The sequence below is a fragment of the Anopheles moucheti genome, chromosome 2 (assembly GCF_943734755.1).
Source record: "Anopheles moucheti chromosome 2, idAnoMoucSN_F20_07, whole genome shotgun sequence".
In the NCBI taxonomy this organism is placed as follows: Eukaryota; Metazoa; Arthropoda; class Insecta; order Diptera; family Culicidae; genus Anopheles; species Anopheles moucheti.
This window is the reverse complement of record NC_069140.1, coordinates 51,701,488-51,721,602: the sequence shown is the minus strand read 5'-3', so window position 1 is coordinate 51,721,602 and position 20,115 is coordinate 51,701,488. Positions and strand designations below refer to the sequence as shown.

Below are 20,115 nucleotides of genomic sequence, written 5' to 3'. Positions count from 1 at the left end.
CCATTTCGAAAAACACACCCAGGCGGCCGCCTGTCAATCGATAGCGGAACGAAATGCACATTTTGCACAACGATCAGGAGATGACAGCGTTGGTTATTCGAAGGAGAGTGGAGAACGTTCATCGTTAGCATAGTGTCAGGCCGGATCATGTCAATAGCGTAAACGGAATGCAGTTGATATTCCGTTTTGCAATGTATTTTTACTAGAAAAAAAAGTCTCTTCAGTGATTTAATTCCAATTTCCACGCCCGTCGAAATAGAATTCTGATAAAAGGAACCAACTAACACTTAGACATTATACTATGTTTTTCAGCTTGCCAAAAGTCCAACCTGTCTGTTTTCACTATTGAATGATTAAGTGTGCTATATCTACATAAAATGCACAAAATAACAGTAAAACAATATGTTGATTTACAAAACCAATAATAGCATCTAATTATTCATCCATAATCTTAAGGTTCAAAAATGCCTTAGAATGAGAATGTAAAAAGCATTCAATGCAGTACCATGAACCCGATACAACCGTTTACCCTATGGGCTTGAGGGAACTTTCGCTATTTACCTTCATCGGAATGCTGTAATTAACCTTAAAGTATGCAAACCTACGGCAGTATCTTTTAAAGTATCAAGAGAGATAGAGAGAGAGAGGGGGGGAGAGAAAGAGAGAGAGAGAGAGAGAGAGAGAGAGAGAGAAAGAGAGCAATTAAAGAGATATATTTCTCTTAAAGGTTTGTTTATCCACAATCCGATCGATACTTGATTGGAATGAGGTTTGGATATGTCAAACTCTCTCTTCTCTTTATCGACACAACAACCATAAGAGGTCTAGGCCTGTCATTTTAGGCTTTCTTTGACTTTATTTTCCCGTAGCTGGATAACAAATCCTTTAAGTGGGGTCCGAATGGGATTTTGGACCGTAACCGTCGTGTGAAGATCGACATCGCTACCCAGTACACCCTCATTATTTCAAACTATATTATATAAAATCCGAGATCCAGACCATGCCAATTAGAAATCTTCAAATCCTCGGCTCCCTTTACATGTTATTCAAATCGTATTTTTAAACTATGCAGTATTTTAAGCGAAGATTTACAGCGATCTTTTAAAACATTGTATGTTGAAGCACAACACACACCATAAAAGAGGCATTTGGACACACAACCGATACGGCACTGTGGTTGGCCGGTACAATTATGGATCCTGATTGAATTTATTACTTCTTTCTGTTCTTTTTTTTCAATCCTTTAACCGCATTCTGCCCGCAAAACATAGCTCTTCATCCGTCTCCAAAGCCAACAAGCTTTTGGAACAAGAAGAGCATTCGATTTCTTCATATACACGGTTATGTGTGTTTTCGTTTTTCGGATACATCGTTCCTGACGCTTCAAAACGATCACTGCATCCACCGAAAAGGGCCGCAGCGAACGATTCAAACACATGGTGCCATGAGATGAAAAAAAGACAACCAACCACGAGCCATTTTCAGCTTTATTTCGCTTCTTTCCACTGCAGAGTGTTAGAATGTTTTATTTTAGTTTTTCCTCCACATAGCATCACTCACCCCCCCTTCTGCTCCCCCCGCCCCAAAATGTATGAATCACCCGTTGGCAACCGTGTAGCATTTCGGTCACGTCCGCAAAAACCGGCCCTGAACCGGAATCGTCCAGGCAAAAGGATCAAGTCCGTCCCATGCGATATGCATATTGAAGACGTTAAAATAATAAATTCCTCTCGTCTTGGGCTTACCGTTACCGTTGTCGTCATCGTCATCATCACGGGGTCCTTTCGTTAGCTCAGCATGTAGCGATTGATATACGCGGTTGCCCCTGGTTAGAATTCCGGTACATTCACATTCTCACACGATCTCACACTTTGGATGCGCCGGATGAAGTTAGTGGGTTTTTGGAACCAGTGCCTACAGAATGCTGGGATGTGTTTCCTTCGCCTCTCCTTTCCCTTCCCTTGAGAAGGGATTGACTTTAATGGCCTACCATGTAAGAGCCAAGTGCAGGGAAATGAAATGAAGCAAGAAATAAAAAAAATCTCACACACATACACACACACACAGACACACATACACGAACCTCAAGCAAAACCTCATAAGAGTGCGAACGAAAATTCCATCCCAAAAATATGTGGCAATGTGAATCGACCAGAAAATATCCAATATTCGATATTCTTTACCGCACTGCGCCATCCCGTACCGTACTGCCTTAACCTTATTGGGGAATTTTCAACCACTGGTCGGGGAGCGAACCCGGTGCGGGGGAAAAAAAACATGGGGATAAAGCGATGATGTTGTGGCCGGAGATGGTCACAAACTGTTTCCTTCATGGAGACAAGCTTTGGGTCATAAAGTTATTTCGATGTTGAATGTGGCGTTTCCAGTTTTTTCTTTTTTCAACATTTTTTTGTAGTCTCCCTACTTCCCTACCGCTTCTCTGGTGGTGCTTTTAAAGTGCCTCACTAATTCGGATGTCCCGCCTGTAACGGCAGTCGGTACCGTTGTCGAAATCTTGATCCTGGTCCTGATTGCCGACCGATCAGGTCACCCAACATTGGGAACCCATGAACCGAAGCGAGGCACCGGATGAACGACGAAACGAACTACCGTGTGTGTGTGTATACGTACGTGAGTATGTATGTGTGCTAAATATGCTGGCTTTTCACTTTCTGTCCGCAATGCTGCGGTTGTCGGGTATCGACCCACGAGCGAACACCGGATGCTACACTAGACACACATACATATTATCTTTTTGACCACGTGCTGGAGAGGTGATCCAGATTTTATCTAAATGTTTTATACAATCTTCTAAACACATTGGGGAAGTCGGTTTTTTTTGGGTAAAACGTTTCACAAATGTTCTAAATTTCCCCAATGAGCATGTTTTCGGCACGAACGTTGATATCTCCGTACAGGGAACTAGAGAAAGATGCTTAGAAAATTCATTTTTATTGCATCGTCTAGCCGCTTTAATACATTCTCAGCCACGTCTGCTAGTTTTGTCTCCAATCTTAAAGGCCATAGTGCTGACTACGGATCGATTTAAGGAATTAAGTTCTTTCATGGTTGGGAAAGCACAACAAAACATTTTAATCAAATGGTTATTCAAGAATTCGTTTCATTGGATAACAAATTGATAATATTGTATAGCCAAATTGTTGTGGAATAGTGAACAATTAGAAAGTGTCAATTGATTGCAAATAAGAGGAAACCACGGTTAAAATAAATCAAAGACGAACAGCGTTGTGGTACGGCATTTGAATCATTTGTCATTGTTTTGAGGCCGTTGTGAGATAATAATAATGTCCGAAATCTTTTTGGGGATTTAGGAAAAATCACGGAATCAGTGTATATATCAAGGGTTGGCGATAAAAGAGGTCAAAGGCACGTCCTTCGGCCATTTTAAGCTATCTTATCTTTTTTTTTTGCTATTACGATTGATATAATTATGATGGACACCGTTCCACCAAAACCCTGATTTCAAGACCCTGCAACAGCAATATTTTTGAAGAGCTTTATTGCTAACATCCAAAATAAACAAACGCCTTGGGACCGCAACATTACCTTTGTAACATTAAATACAAGGAATTGATTACTCGATAACAATGCAGGAAGTATTTGAAGAATAATAATAATTTGTTCTCTAGTATAACTTATTAATCTAAATTGTAAGATTTAAAGGCTACAATTCCACCACCGAACTTAGTCATCTTTTTGGTCACCAACTTTAAACGCAACCGAACGGCACTAAAATCAATAAGTGCAAAATTCAATCAATGCCCCACAGGAAACGCTTTCATCTCAAAATGTCCAAATCATATAATTGTAACAAAAAACCTACACCAAGCACGGATAATAATAGTAATGACGGTGTCGTTCACTCGTTGCGCTTTTGTAGCATGCGGTCATTCCCAACAAGCCAACTGTTCGCTTCGTGTTCAAGCGGCTAGAATTTGCCAGCGATGTTTTTGTTCTTGCTCTACGGTCGGTCGGTCGGTTGGCGCGAGCCACTGGACGGGGATGCCATTTTTTCCCCTCCCTGCTGTGTGCCCGAAAAGGTATGACCAGCGGGAAAATAGGCGCTCCGGTGGTGTTTTCAGTGGACCGGGCCTCATCGTCTACTTCGTAATGATAATCATCCCGGGTTCGATTGTGTACCATTCACGATATTAACCACAGGCCAACAAACACACACACACATCAAAATTACCGCAGAAACCTAAAAGTGAACATTGACCAAAAAAAAAAGGAAAGAAGAAAACGTCAAACCCCGTGACCATGTTTGACTTGATTGCGGTTGTAGGCCGGCTGACATTGTGCCAGTAACGGACCCGGTGGCAACAGCTGTCCTATCCGCCTTGATTAAGGTTGGCATTTTTCCCATTTTCCACAATGTGGTATTTTTTAGAGTGAGCTCTTTTTTCTTGCTTTTGCTCTTACCTCCTCGTGGTATTATTTTTTTTTCTCTTTGTTATTTTTTTATTATTTTTGGTTCATGTCATGTCCTTCTTGTCCATGGCGATTTCTTTGTGCTTATGGGTCTTGTTCCATGTGCTTTTTTTTGTGTTGTTTGCTTGCCTTGGCTTGCTCTCAAAACCTGCATCGCTTTTATACTCTTTGTTACGGTGTCTATTTTTTTCTTCCTTCACCTTATCTTGTTTTCACTTTATTAACCTTTCCTCTGCTCACCTTGTCCTGGTCACCTTGTGTTTTACAGCCACAAAAAATTACCACAATTTAGTAAACGGAGCAAACGATACAAAACGACAACAAAAAAAACCACCACCGGACTCGCAAAATCGGTTCTTCATTTGTGGCCCGCGGGTTCTCAACTGTAGAGTCGATTTAATTTTTCTTTTTTTCATACTTCTTTTAACGTCCACACTAGAAATTGGGTGGCCTTCGTCAATTTCAGCCTTTGTACAACATTTTACGCACGAACGAACATAAATTGCATACAAAAGGGAATGCCAATTTTAAAACGATCAACATTTCGCAGCTGCCTAAAGCGGCCATGCTGAGGGACTGACACACAGGGGGGTGGTAAAAAAATAACAAAAGAACGTTTTTTATTTCAAATTTTCCTTCATTACTTTCATTACATAATCATGAGGTAATTCGTGGAAATCATCTTTTCCCAGACGGCATTGTACTGGACAATCAACACACACACACACACACAGTCACGAAAGGATGACCAAAAACCATTCATTAAAAATTACGTTGTCGGACGGGATGGAAAAAAAAGATGACATGAAGTAATAATTTACTCATTTTAGCAAGCTTTTCCAACATTTTCCGTTCCGGTGAATAACTTATGAAGCTTCAAATAGTAGACACGGGCATGAGTTCTTTTTTACTGTCTACAGTTAATAATTCACAGTGGCCGAACGGTTTTTTTTTAACACCGTACCGTTCCATACCAAAATCTATCATTTAGTTCAGTAAGCATCAGCATAACCGTAATTATCATAACAAACACTAACGAAGCGTTGTTGTCCAATTTCATCTTCGTCATCTGTTGTGGCTCAACGTTTCGAGGTTATAAACCATTTAATCGTCCTGCCCATCACTGATCTGACATGCGGGAAGCTCTTAAGACTTCTCCATCAGGCAGGGCTGGTAAAATCTTTGTCGCGGTTGTCTTTAGTTGTCTGCACTAATAATTATCTGCCCGGTCACCGACGCCGCCTACCGCAGTTCGCACAGTGCACCAACAATTTACTGCCACCGTTAGTTTAAACATGATGAAGGCAACTTCAACGTACACGGTTGCAACGCGCGTTAACCTCCGTCGGACGTCTTTCAAAGCGTCGAATGGGAATACGACAACAACGAAAAAACAAAAACCAGCTGAAACGAAACGTCGACCATTCAACTTAAAATAAGTTGAGCGTCTGGCCAAGGACTCACCGGCAAAATGGATAAAGACACTAACGACGAGCGGAATACAAAAGCAGTAGCATCCGCAATGGCAACAGCAACAGCAACGGCAGCACCATCAGTATGAAAAATGGAAAACTGCGCTTCCAAAAGTGGACGAAAATGAGCCACCCCTCGGACGGAAAAGTTTTCCCTTAACGAACTGGCCTTCACACTGGCGCATGGGACCCGCCGCAGCGGCCACCTTCCGCGATTTGCCGGTCATTTTGGCGACCATCCCGAAAAAGACAAGACGAAGCCCATCGCAAACGGCACCCAAAACAAGAAGAAAAAGGAACATGCGAAAAAAAATACACAGCCCAAACCTCCCCAGCAGGGTAAAAGTTTTTCCTCATTTTACAAGTTTTGCCTTCGCGTTCGGTTCTTATATTACTGACCGAACAAAAACTGCGCAGCGTTTTTGTCGAAGGGGTTTGGAAGGGTAAATTAAATTTTCGACTCAACGGTCGTCGGCGGTCGGTCCTTCTGCGTGGCGAAAACTCTTTCATGTCCGTCACGCTTTCAGACGCGTCTCATGCAGCTCCCGGTTGCAGACGATTTCCGACGGGGTTTCCGTGCGCCGGCGGGAAGCAGGGCGTGCGTCGCTGTTCAACGCTCGATTGAACTGCTAACGTTGCACGGCGAGCAAAGAAAGCGACCCCCCTGCCTGCGCTGTGCTGCAAATGAACTGCATTGAAATATAAAAAAAAAAGTCAACGGCAGTGGTGCCCGATCGACATCGGTGAGGCAAAATGAGCGGCACGTTCGACCGGCAAAATGGTTGAAGAATGTTGCTGGAACCGTTCAATCATCAATTAAATTAAATAAACATCTTTATTGGAATCCCCTTTTCTACGGATCAGCGGGACTTTTTCTCTGCCAGATCCTTTCCAGAAGCACAGTAATGCTTGAAAGATTTATTAAAAAACTTTCCACAGTCTGTGCACCCAAAACGGTGAGGGTTTGCTTTATGAGTCGAAGAGTAATGATGCCACACAGAGGAGCAGCGTTTAAAAAATAATGCTCATGTATTGGAATGCATAATAACAAATAGTTTACGCAGAGAATTTTTCTTACATTGAAGTCCGTGAAGACTTAGGGGGTGATTTTTCTTTTTTTACAATTTTCCGTAGTGAAATACTTCCATATCAAAACATATCAAACTTTTGCCCTAAGAGCATCTTAGGTCTCAACTTATCGTCATGTAAAATACATGAGTACAATGTTTAAACATAATGACATTAAAACATTCTGTTAATTAAGTTTGTAAAACATCAAATAAGTTTTAAAATTTGGTGGAAAAACTGTCTATGGTGCCTGGTGATTGGCCATGATAAAGCAATATCATTCGGAATCACTCGCATGACTGGTTTGAAATATTTCTGTAGACCATTGACTGTTAAGCGGAAGCCAAGATCAGACGGTACTCAGAACAACTACTTCAAATCCCATTAGGATGCAGTGTTGCGACGAAAGGGATTAAAAAGTTGTGTGCTTGTGTTGAAAAAATGTCGCCTTTTCCGGTTATTTATCTTTACAAGCAATGAAATTGTTTTAAAATTACCACTATTCATTCGAAAGCACAAACGTTATGTTCTCTTATGGCCTGTTCTGTGCGAAACTTTAATTTTGTAAAGAGGCTCATGAGTGGTTCAACATTCTACCAAAGGACTGCAAACCTCCGAACACTCTAGAACTTCGTTTGACTTCGAATGATATTGTGCCATTGTAAAGCGAAACCTGGCGAAAGGGGTTTAAAGTTGATAAGCTGAAAAATTAATGAAGCATCTGTCGAAAGTTCGAAAAAAAATTGTTAAATCTAAAATTGAAACTAGAATGTATCATCCTGAAAGATTTATTACGTTCTGCTCGAAATGTTGGCAATGAGATGGTATATTTAGCATTGGTGACGTTTGCGCACCACAGGATCAGTTCAAAACCACACCCGGGTTAAACCCGTGTACGCAGAACTCATTATCTGCTTACAGTAAAATAAATGTCAAAATCACCCAGAATTTATAGGTCACTACGCCAAGCAAAAGGTTAGACTTATCAAACAAAAACTTAAATATGAAAAAGACACCTCAAATACGCACAATAAACATAATAATTATGTATAACTCTACCAAAGACACCCGACTATACCACTCATACAACAATAAAAATCAATCAAACAGTCCTTCCTTTACACTGCAATAGGACGCAGTCATGCCAAATGTGAGTTTTGCATTTCACTTTGAATAAACGATGCTTCATCTTTATCGAATTTTCACCCACAAACCACTTAAAGTACGCTCCCGGTGGAACATCCGTTAAAGCATCTCGATCTACCCGTCGAAACCCTTTTTCCATGCTCAGCTGTTGCCATCCATCATGCTACTAGTAACTATGTGGTCATCGCATCCAGAGAATAACAGCAATAAAAACCCCCAGCCCGAGCGCACGATTATGTTCCTTCCCCAAAATGTGAAACCTCCTCACCCGGTGCACCGAGAACTGTGGCGGATTTGCTACTGCTGCTCGTAAATGTTATGTAAATTTTTTATTTCCGGTCCCTGCCCTTACATCACCCGGAAGAAGTCACTACTTCACACACACACACACATACGCCTTTTTTAGAAGAAGCAAACCCGGGAACTGATGGCGAGAGACCAAGACCGTATGTGTATGCCCATGATGCCGATGCTCTGTCCGCAATCTGAATCGGTACGTCAATAACTCAAACACTTTTCCTATGTAAAACCGGAGCCCCATAAAATGGTCGTAAAAAAGGATAATAATAAATGCATAAATTTACACACCGACCGCACTGACCGTGGAAGGGATTGGAGGGTTGTTTGGGGTTGTTTGCAACAAGAAAAACGATTCTTTTCTCGATGAGGTTTAAAAATGGAAGAGGAGCGAGTGAAACAAACGACGGTAGGGAGCGAAAGAGAGATAGCAACTGTGTTCGGAGCAGTTTAAAACCACAGCGAAAAGATGAAAATGAATGCTTACGGATACTACATTTGTGGAACAACCGCAACAGGAAAATCTGACCAACAACGGTAGCTTTTATCTCTCTCTCTCTGATGAATGATTGGACCACTCTAGGTGAGGTTTAATTAAATCGAGACAGCTTTTATTCTCATTTGTGCCAAAACGGACATCCAACGCATCAAAGAACTATTATCTGTATTAGCCTTTTTAACGTACATCATGCCACAAGTACATCAATCAGCATCGTCATCATCATCATCATCAGATCAAAGCTCAGTAAATTATGATTACGTTCCTTTTCTTCTGCATCGCATTCAATTATTGCGATGCTAAACTTTCGCAACCTGCTGCATCGTACCCGACGAGTGCTGATGTCGTTTCCAAATCCTCCGTTGAAGAGTGCACCCGTCCACATCGGGAGCTTTGTACGCACGATTGGTATGATCCTTTCCGTACATAATGGATGCTGTGCTAGTCTGGATTCGGTTTCCATTTTCAAGCGTCTCAAGCAGCAACCACTATCGACCGTACACCCTGTGCTGGTACCCTGCTCGATGTAGGAGAAATCTTCGAACGGTACCGTACATAAGTCATCTTCCAGATCCACAAACGGTCGCATGCATCTCCTCAGTGTGTAAATGCGCATTGAACTGTATAAGTTGCTTGCTGGAAGAGAGAACCAGTACAGTAGGTGATGATGCATTATTGTGGGTAAGAATGAAACAACAGCGAAATCGATACCTTTACCACACGTTTTCTGCACATTTCCATTGATAACTTTTTCCTCTCCAATTTCCTTGTGTCTCTTTAAGGTGGTTAATGTGGGAACAGCTAGAAAATTGATTGATTCACATTAAAATATCTTCTTAAACAGCACCTGCAATTATAATTGAAAGTATTGTCCTTACTCATGCGCTAAATATTAAATAAAATAAAAATGTAATTGGATTATTTACGGACCGTGCTGTCAAAAAAGTTTTGTTCTGTGCTAGAGGATTTTTAGGGTTGTTGCATCTTCCCCGGAACCCAATGCCTCTTCAACAAGAAGTTTAATAAGAAAACTTTTCATGAAGAATTTTTTTTTTTAAAAGCAAAGTCGATAACAGTCACATCTTTCCTTTAAGCTACTCGTCAATGTGGCCTACGGAAATTTCTTGTTTTGACAGGAGCTGTCATTATGAGGACCGCAATCCATCAAGTCTGCGTTATCTGGACGATGTAACTTTTTTTTGCCTAAAAATGGTATTAAACTTTTAAACAAGATATCAAATTGGGATGCATGAAGATAACGGGTCGGAAAAGAATCGAAAGAGAAACACGATATGAAGCACCACAACGTCACAGTGCTAGGAACTATTGCATTTTAAATAAAGAATGTCACATTTAAATGACTTTATTCCGAATGCAATTTCCTACACCGGATGCCTGTTGTGCGTCTAGTTATGAAGGCAAAAATTTCGTTGGTGGTTTCATTAATTGCAAAATCCGGCAAAACTCAGCCGTCGATCAATTCATTCGGTGACAACTTCCTGTCAACTTTTCCTTGAAAAGCTTGTTTTGTGTCACTGCTGTGCGATTATCTCATCTTTTATTTTTACTTTCTTCGTTCCGCTTACTTCAAACTGTTCGGACACGAAGTCTTCCGATTGCTGGCAATTGCTGTCATTGCATTTTTATGAAGGAATGGTGCTAAGTTTATGGGTTTTTCAACGGTGTTAGTACGGCTAGGACCTGCACACGCCTTTTTTCCTGTTACTTCTGTTCCACAAACTTTTAATACTTTCCTCCCAACTGGATTCTATTTGTGCCTCATTCGCTCGACAACTGTTTTTCGTCGCCAGCCCTCCGGGCAAGGCGCACAGATTGTTTCGTTGGTGTTATACTTCCGCGGTTTTACCCGTGGCCGGAAGTGTCCTTTACAAATACGACAAACGATCTAAGCTGGTGCAGCAACGGGATAGGAACGGAATGGCAATAAAATTTTACATTGCTTGCAAAACCATTTCGACATCGTGTTCCTGCGCGAACATTTCGCGCGACAAAGAGCCGAAGGAGAGACGATGATACGAACGGGGGGGGGGGGGGGGGGGAACAAGAAGACACTGTTAGCAATTCGTACTTGCAAACCCACAATGAAACACACACACACAAACGTGTGACACCCATACTGAAGATGGGAAAGAAAGCCAAACCTTTTTGATAACGTTTTATTGCCTACATCGATTTTACTGCTTATTGGAATTCACTTCCGCAATTTCGATGCCTCCTACTTCGTGCGCAGCGCAGGCCGGAAATTTAAAACCATCAAACTGAAACGGTCACATGCATAAACAAATCAACAAGAAAGTACAAAGCTGAAAAGGAAAGCAAAAGCTGGATAAACGATTCCTCTACCTAAAATGAAAACTTGCCGTAGGTTACAAGCTCGTAGAACACTTCCTTTACTGACCATGGCACTGTAAGAAGGTGGCCGAAAATAGTAGCATTTAGCTATTGGTCTTTGGTATTATCGAGCGTCCGCTTGCAAGTTTTTGTTTTTGTGCAGATCAGCTGTATTTTTGGAACGGAGCCGATAAAAACTTTTACTTGCCAGCATACATTCAACTATAATTATTGTCTTATGTTGATGTTAATTAATATTAAAGATTTGTTTTTATACCTCCCAGTAAAACAGCAGGCATAAAGATATTCAAAGTGAAGTAAAATATCAATATAAAAATGATATTAATGACCTGCCACAAACGCATATGACTTATAATGTGCATTTCTAACCAAACAGATCAATTATTTTTCCGCAAAAGTGTGCAGGTTTCCTCCCACTCGATGAGCACGTGAATCTATGAATGCTTCACCGTTTATAAAATCATCATGATGGAACCATACCGCATCTTTTACCGCTGCAAGGCAGTGTGCAGGCTACCTTTCGCGAACGGGCTGACTGGAATCAATTAAAAAACTATGGACGAACAATTTGATTGGAAAAGTTGCACACCATCGATTGTCGAGCAGTTTTTCAATTAAATTAAAATCCTCCATTCGCTGCCATCCGAATATGTGCGGCTGCTGGTTTCTCGTTCCAATGCTCGGGTCCCATATTTTCCGCCCCACATAACGCGGTTTTTATTGCGTTCCAAGAGTTTTGTTTGACTCTATCTCAAATGGCTTTGGTTCCTGGCGCGCATCTTTCTCACGTTCCCCTACCACACCACCAATCCTTTCTTCGAATTTCTTCCTTCTCTTTCTGTTACGCTGTTAAAGCAATGCAAAAGCTTAAAATGGAACTTTTGCTCTGTTTACTAAGGACTTCACCAAATCCGGAAAAGGGCGTAAGAGTGCATCTCAAACGCTGCACGGTTGTAGCTGAAAAACAATAGCATAAAACGTATTGTTTTGTGCAGCCAGCTACATTTTGATCTCTGTAAGCTTAAGCTAGAAAACGCACTGTTGTTTGGATGTATGAAACAAAACGGACAATTTTTAGAACTGCATTAGCGAATTTCAATCGGACTGTGCTAGTAGGAAAATATATTTTTCTTTAAAGTTTTGATTTCAGCATATTCTTATTTACAATAACTTTTTTAACACCAAAAGAATAATAAGCAAAAACAGAGTAATTAACATAAAATTATTAAATGGAGACGCATGGTACCTCACAGCTTGTACGACAGTTGCCGGGTGGAGGCGCATGGTACTTTATGTGCTTACAAAATAAAATAAACATCATCAAAAGTTCTCAACCCTCGGAACATCAATCGAGGATCAAAAATTACTTCTCAAAATGTAAGCAATCATTATCAAAAAAAAATTTAAAAAAATATTTTATTCTTTTATTTTATTTATAACAATAACGTGCTTAATTTAGATAACAGTCAAACTGTTGGTTTTTTTTTATTAACGCGTAAGTCCACCAACTGCAGGATGTCTCCAATCATAAAACTTATAGATAAGTATTTAACAGCAACTTTCATTGCAGCAATTTTGGAAATGTAATGTAAATAAGAATAAGGATAATGAATAATCTGTGCAATAATAGTTAATCCAGAAGCATGGAAAAGTTTTTCATAATATGAACTAAAAGAGCAATCACTGCATACGGTTTTACACAAATGTATTGTCTCATTGCTAGTCAAACATCCTACTTTAATCAACGTCATTGATGGTTATCTAATTCTAATAATTCCTATAGAGTTGTGGTATGCTCACTAATTGGCGACGGAAAAAAGATGTAAATAAAATTGCCCTTTGATAACTATCGCTTGCAATGATTAGTACAGTAAAACCAATCGATAATGTAATTGATTTTGAGAATTTGAGAAGCTATATATACCATCAATTCGATTAACTGCTTTCCCATCTGTCATCCATTTGGAAAGCATAACCTTTCTAACAATTATCTAGTGGCATTTCGCGAAATGATATCTAAATATTTCATTCATCCTGGTCAACAAAAGCATACAATTGTAGGAAACCGAAAAGATGCTAATGGTCAGCTATAATGAACGATCGATCTAGATGTACCGTGCGCTAAATTGGATCCTAAAACAACGTCCACAATTAACGCCCTCATAGCAAATGAAACTACCGCCAGTTTGCTAGATCGTCACCACTCGTGCCGACATGGCCGTCCAAATGGATGGCTCGGTTCGAAACGATTAAAGCGAGTTGCACTTCCCGCTTCCTGTGATGAAGATGCAAAAAAAAACAGTCCGTCCAGAAAGAGGAAGGATCTGCTGTTCCGTGTAATGGCCCTCCATTAAAAATGAACGAGCGTTCTATGGCTCGGGGCAAATATCAGCCCATTCGAAGGCCGCCAGAAACGGAAGCGGTGTGTAATTTTCATTTTCACTGCACTCTTGATTACTCCACTCCGGTCTGGTAGGGTTTCTGTTCCGTTTCTGCAGTCACATCGTGTGCCGGAAAGCTGATGGTTGTTTTTTCGTTCATTTTTGTGGAACAAACTGCTTGAAGTTTCTGGAGGCAAGAAATCAGCGTCCACTTTTGCCCTTTCACGGACGGAATATGCACAATAAGGGTACATCGCTTGCTGGAATGCTTGTCAACCTGCTGTGTGTGTGTCTAATGACAATAATAATTTAATCTTCTGCTGAACCCCAATTTAAAACATGTTTTAAATGACATTGTAGTAGAACGATCCGCGACAAAAGCACGCACTGCTAATATGCTCACTATGGCATCGGTGTGCTACACTCATATCGGTAAGCATGCAACACGCAGCAGACAAAGGAAGAAAACATCGACTGCCGATAACGAGCAGTTCCATTTCGTTACCAACAATCACGTTGCTACACATGATAATACGTAACCAGTCAAATAGAACCCTCTGCTAAGATAGAGCCGTTCCCGTTCCTAAAGCACTGTCTATTCGTTACGTTTTTGATTTTTTTTGTTTTTTGGGGGGAAAACAAACTCAAACGTTCCGCGAGAAGGAGCCCTTTGTTTCCTTTGCTCCTTCCTGCTTTTACCTTTTTTTCACACATTCTACTGCTACGTTTGGCTCAAAACCTTGAACGACATCGAACGAAACTGTTCCCGGTGGGATTTGCACCCTTCTTCCCCGATTCTGATGCTCGAAATAGTTGCCAGTGTCACTTCCGCTGAGCTGCAAAGTGTAGCAAAAGCACACAAAAAAAAACGAATGGCAAAAGAAACACTCAACCCATCCTTAACGGCGTCTCGCGATCGCGGTGGCTTGTTTATGCTGCAACCATAAAAGCGCTTTTCAGCGCGTCCAAAATAAACGTCGAATGAACACATTTTCCCGCAAGAATTTAATTTTCTTTTATTACTTTATTGTTTTTGTAATCATTGCGCGCCATTGGGGACTACACGGCCCATTCCCCGAAAATGGGTACCGCGGTTAGTGCAGGCGTAATGGTGAAGGGCAGTTATAGGGCACTTTTCCCTACTTTTCTCACAAACCGGTGTCCTACAAACGAGAACCACCTAAATACGAAGAGCGTGAGAAGAAACGCACTAGTCACGGGACGGGAGTGTGAAATTTTCCGTCACCGTTCCACCAAATGACGCAAAATTGGTACAAAATGACATCGTTTTTACGCCGCTCCCAGTCCGGGGTGATCCGTTTTGTTGTCTTTTGCCAGTTTTGTACGGCCGAAATTTTGCAAGCAAAAAGTCCGGCGATGTTGTTACTGTTTCTTTTCCTTCCTTGCTTTCGAAACTGCTGTGTTGGTTTTACGTGCCGAAAAATGACGTCATTTCATGATGAAGTTGAAATGGACGTTAATATTGGTTTTCTCTGTCTGGTTGCATTTTACGTTTGGCAAAAAAAGGAATAAACTGTGAGCATTCTGTTCAACTAACTTTAAACAAACTAGGAAAGCTCAATAAAATTCAGTTAATTCCCAACTATGTTTCTCAACCTTCGAATGATTAAATGATCATTGGATAAAAATGATAGAATTTGTTCTCAAAAACTAAGTGCGGAAAACAAAAAAGGCTTCTCATGTTATAAACAGAATTTACATTAACGATTGAAATAATCTAACTTACTAAAAATATTTTCCTGATATCAGATGCATTACAACCCAGTTAAATTTTTCATGGAATTTGAAAAGGAACTTTTATTTGCGTTATAGAAAATCATTGCGAAACATATTGAAAAATAACGATTGTAATAACAAAGACAATACATGATTTAACTTACAAAAAACACTTGAATTGATATGAAACTGTAAAACGAGTTTGAAAGTTCCATTACGTTGCACCCAACTGAATTAATCCAACCAATTTCATACATCGTAAATACATGCCAGCCCGATTTATGTTTGCCAGAATTTTTACTCATCATTTCTTTAAGATCGTGAAGCACCATTTGCATATATTTGTCATAAAACTCGTACAAACAAAATTTTTCATCATCATCATCAAATTCGTGGAACCATACAACGCTACAATTACGTAACCAGTGATATAAAAAATTTCAAAATATTTCGTTATATGCTTTGAAGAAGTTCTATTAAAATTGATAAGTATTGCATTAATAGTATTTGCATTTGCATCTAATGATCTTGCCCTTCCACGCGAAAGTGAAATATTCCCCAGAATCTCTTCGGTGGAGAATTGGTTTTCATCAGCTTTTATTTATGTTTAAAAGGCAAGAACTACTCATGCTTTACACGAAAGCTTGAAGTATATATATTAAATCTTTCTACTATGTGATCAAATACATCCTGACACGATTTAAAATTAGTGTATGATTCATAAAATAGACATTATTTAATGTTAAAAAGCAACATCATTATCTAAAACAGATCCGAAGAACGCTAATTCGCAATAGTTTTAGTAAAAAATTGTGTTATCCTGATAAATATCTGAAATTCCCACTATTCAATTGTGCAATAAAGAGAAATTTTCCTATCACGTAATAGTTGGTTTGTATTAAAATAAATGTTTGACTCTTTAAACAAACGACATCCATATAGTGCTACATAAATTTTTCCAGGGCATTCATATTGTTTCTGAACAATGATAACATACGAAACGATAAATATCTACACACAAACACATTCCGGGCGAAATGTTCACGTAGCAACCATAAATGCTTATCAACACTCGCTGCCTACCTTAAACCGACCTCAATCAGCATTACCTACCAGCTCGAATTTAATGAAATGCTCAACAATATTACTACTTTCGTATTGAAATACTTCTCCCGCAACGTGCACCAAATTCCGTCATGGAAAGCCATCACCCGCCTACCTTTCTTCCCTCACCGAATCTGGTGCCAGTGATGAAAATCGATCCCTACTGCGTAACACCAACCCGCCCAACATAGCAACCGTAGCTGCTGCAGTACGGGGCGCAGTACCCGGCGAATGTTATGGCCCGTCGCACACATACGCCGCATTATGATGCGTTATTTGTGCGTTTAACGCCAACTTACCGGCAGTAGCGGCATGATCACTATATATATGACACGGGCTCACAATAAGTACAACAGCGGAGGGCATTCATAATCTCACTGTCATGAACGAAAACACAGAGCACCGTGGGCAACAGCAAAAAATGGTAACATAAACTAACTAAACCATCACCTGGTGCGGTGTTAACATGGTGACCATTTTTCCACGTTCCACCCTACTTCAACCCCGACCCCATTGCTGGTAACCGTTTTCATTCATGCTTTTTTACGACAACCAAACCCGTGGATCCGTCGTCATTTTCTGTGCAGCAAAACACGTGAACATCGGCAACGATCTTTGCGCCCTGCACATTAAAGTGCTCCGTGGTGGTTTGGCAGCGCGCGGTGTTTTATATTTACGCCCAACGGAGCCTTCCGGTTGTGAATTTTCCTTCCACAAAACCGTTACATTAAACGTACAGCTTCTTCTCGTATCACCTGCATCACCGCCACCAATTGCAAACAGCCGACGAATTTGTGAAACAAAACTCGCAAAAAAAAAACACACATCCTGCTCGATGACGACACCGCGCCCTAAACTGCCCTTCTTCGGTGGTGTCTTCGGAGCATATCCTCCAGCTATGGTAACAAAATATGGCGCACAGGCAACGCCCCACGGTGTGGTTTTGCAGCATCGTACCGTACGATGGAGGCGCCCGGTAGCTCATCCTATGCGAGTGGCTGCGTAGCGTGGCGCACGGGGTTTCAACGGGAAAAATTCAACGAGCGCCCACTGCAGACTCTAAATAAATAATCATAATAATAAAGCTCAAATTTACTGCCTACGCACTTGTTTTTCCTCACTTTTGACTTTTGCTCAACCGCGCCCGGTTCCGCCGTCCCACGGACCAAATGGCGGAAACCGTTACCTTCCCGTTCGAATTTGTACGCGCCCGCTAACGGAGCCCGCTGTTGTTTGCTTGCGCGCGCTGTAAAAGCAGCATCGTGTACCAGCATCATCACCGGGACGCAGGAACGCAGCATCAGGCCGTAGCATATTTTTATGATCATAACGAAAATTTTATTTCACTTAATGTACCACCAACCATCTCGCGAGGCCATCCTGCTGTCAGGCTGTCATTTGCTGCCAACCTTGCTACCGTTCCACTTGCTCATTTCGTGTCATTGACTAATAACTTCAAAGTGATTCGCGTGAGCAGCCCAGGTAAACAGGCGGTAGCGAACTAAGGTGTATTCCGGCGCAGCACAAACAACCGGCGACACCTTCGCAACCGGCCGGTGGGAGGAAAGATCATAAGCTTCATTTGCGTTGCTGATGGTCGCTTTGGGAGGTAGCCGGAAAATGTAACACCGGAATTTTCGCGCTAAACAGCCTGCCGGCGGAAACCACAAACAATTTTCCGTTCACTTTCGGCCGGAACTGTCGACGGGTACGGTAATGAAAGCGAATTTCCCCGGCAGGGCGTGGGTATGTTTTATGGTTACCGAATGCTACTATTCTCGCTGCTGGTAGCGCTATTTTTGCCCAAATATGCTTCTGCCAAATCATTCGAACCAATTCCCGTACATTTCTGTGCACTGAATCATTGCTATTTTATTTTCCATTATTACTCGTTACAGGATCAAGTCGTGCAACACAACTCCAAGTCGGGCGTCATCATGAGTAGTACAGCACTGGCGTTGCAGACGGTGACACGTCACCAGGCAGGCAACTACACGTGCATCGCCTCGAACGTTGAGGGTGATGGCGAGAGCAATACGGTCCACCTAAAAGTCATGTGTAAGTTGGAAAACTGATTAAAGTTAATATTTTAACTATATACAATTATTTTATTTAAAAATGTCATTTTGTAAGAAAGTCATTTTGTAAAGAAAAATTCGAAATAATTGAAATCCTTGAGATGAATGTTTGTTATTTAGCAGTATATTGATTTGATGTTCGAGCTTTTCGAACATATTTTCGCTTATTGAATACAAAAAAAGCTTTGTTCTTAGTATTTAAAACAACTTAAAACCAGAACAAAAAATACAAGTGCCTCAAACGTGTCAAAGTACTCGGAAAGCTGATTCTCACATACCCCTATTTACTTCAACACCGCTAGCGTTCACACACATTGTCACCTGCCGTGTTACCTTACGCGCAGCAAAAGCTAAAGGTGATGACGAGCGCAAACTATGCAGACATACGCAAACAATACCTCGATAACAAACTCAACCCGCAAAGACGTCAACCGGAAGAAGCTGTGTACAAAAGCTTCCCTGACGCAATCATCTCGTCGCACGGTGTGAATGTGTGCACTCACATTCGCGCACTGCTGGCACACGGCAATAGTTCGTGTGGCAAATATTTTTCATCTTTTGCTACCTGCCGTTTGGAATATCGAAGTTCACAAGCGAACAGGAAACAGTCGCACGCAGCGTAGTGACTCCTTGCCCGACGAGCAGCACGGAAAAGGGGCAAGACAATCGAGACGTTATGTTGACGTTACCATCCCATCACACGGGTGACGATGGTAACGATGACAGTGAAGCGTCGCCCAAAGCCAACCGCAGACGCTCGCACACATACCCCGCCAGCTTGCTCTGCTGGGAGCAGTTACGATGGCGACCGGCAAACCATTATTGATGATTATAGTAGTGGCAATTTATGAAACGGATTACGCTTTATTTGTATTTTGTTTCACACGTTTGTTGGTTTTTTTTTCGCCATCGCCCTCTACAGTTCACATTGTTGTCGTCGCAGGGACGGAAACTGTGCTAGGTTAGGGATTTTTATGCGTCAATCTACCCTCATGATACCACCATCCCACTCGGTAATCTCGACACTGTCCGACCCTTTCAGACACCTTTTCCCATCCAGCACCACCGGTCGTTCGTTATGGTATTTTATTAAACTCTTTTATTGAAAAATTCTACCCAACACACACTGCGACAACGTCAGTGTGCTAAGACGTTTAGCAACTTGGAAGGATAAGCCGTTCTGTGCAACGCTTACCCACCGAGGATTATTCCACCCTTTCTGACCTCGCATTTCATTTCCCATTCGCGGCCATATAACCGTTACCGTTTGTTTTGTAATATTTGTATCATAATGTTGATAATTTAATTTGTTCACTAAAGAAGCATTTTTTTTCGTGAAAATCATATTGAAAGTGCAAGAGTTTATGTTCGGTCCGGAATACTGTTCACGTTTAATGTGAATTTATGACTGATTTTTGCGGAAAATTGTTTCTCTGTACCAAAAATTCTTGATAAATATAAATAAAACTTTTATTGTGCCACGGTGGTAATATATTCCACAAAACATT

At 41.1% G+C, this 20,115-nt stretch overlaps 1 protein-coding gene across 1 annotated transcript in view; it reads left to right on the top strand.

Moving 5' to 3' along the window:
* Nucleotides 1-20,115, top strand: part of LOC128309360 (contactin-4) — a 191,521-nt gene that overhangs the window by 106,610 nt on the left and 64,796 nt on the right. The window contains exon 10 of the mRNA XM_053045727.1: nt 18,428-18,587. Within this exon, the coding sequence (XP_052901687.1) occupies nt 18,428-18,587 (160 nt within the window). The remainder of the gene's footprint in view (nt 1-18,427; nt 18,588-20,115) is intronic.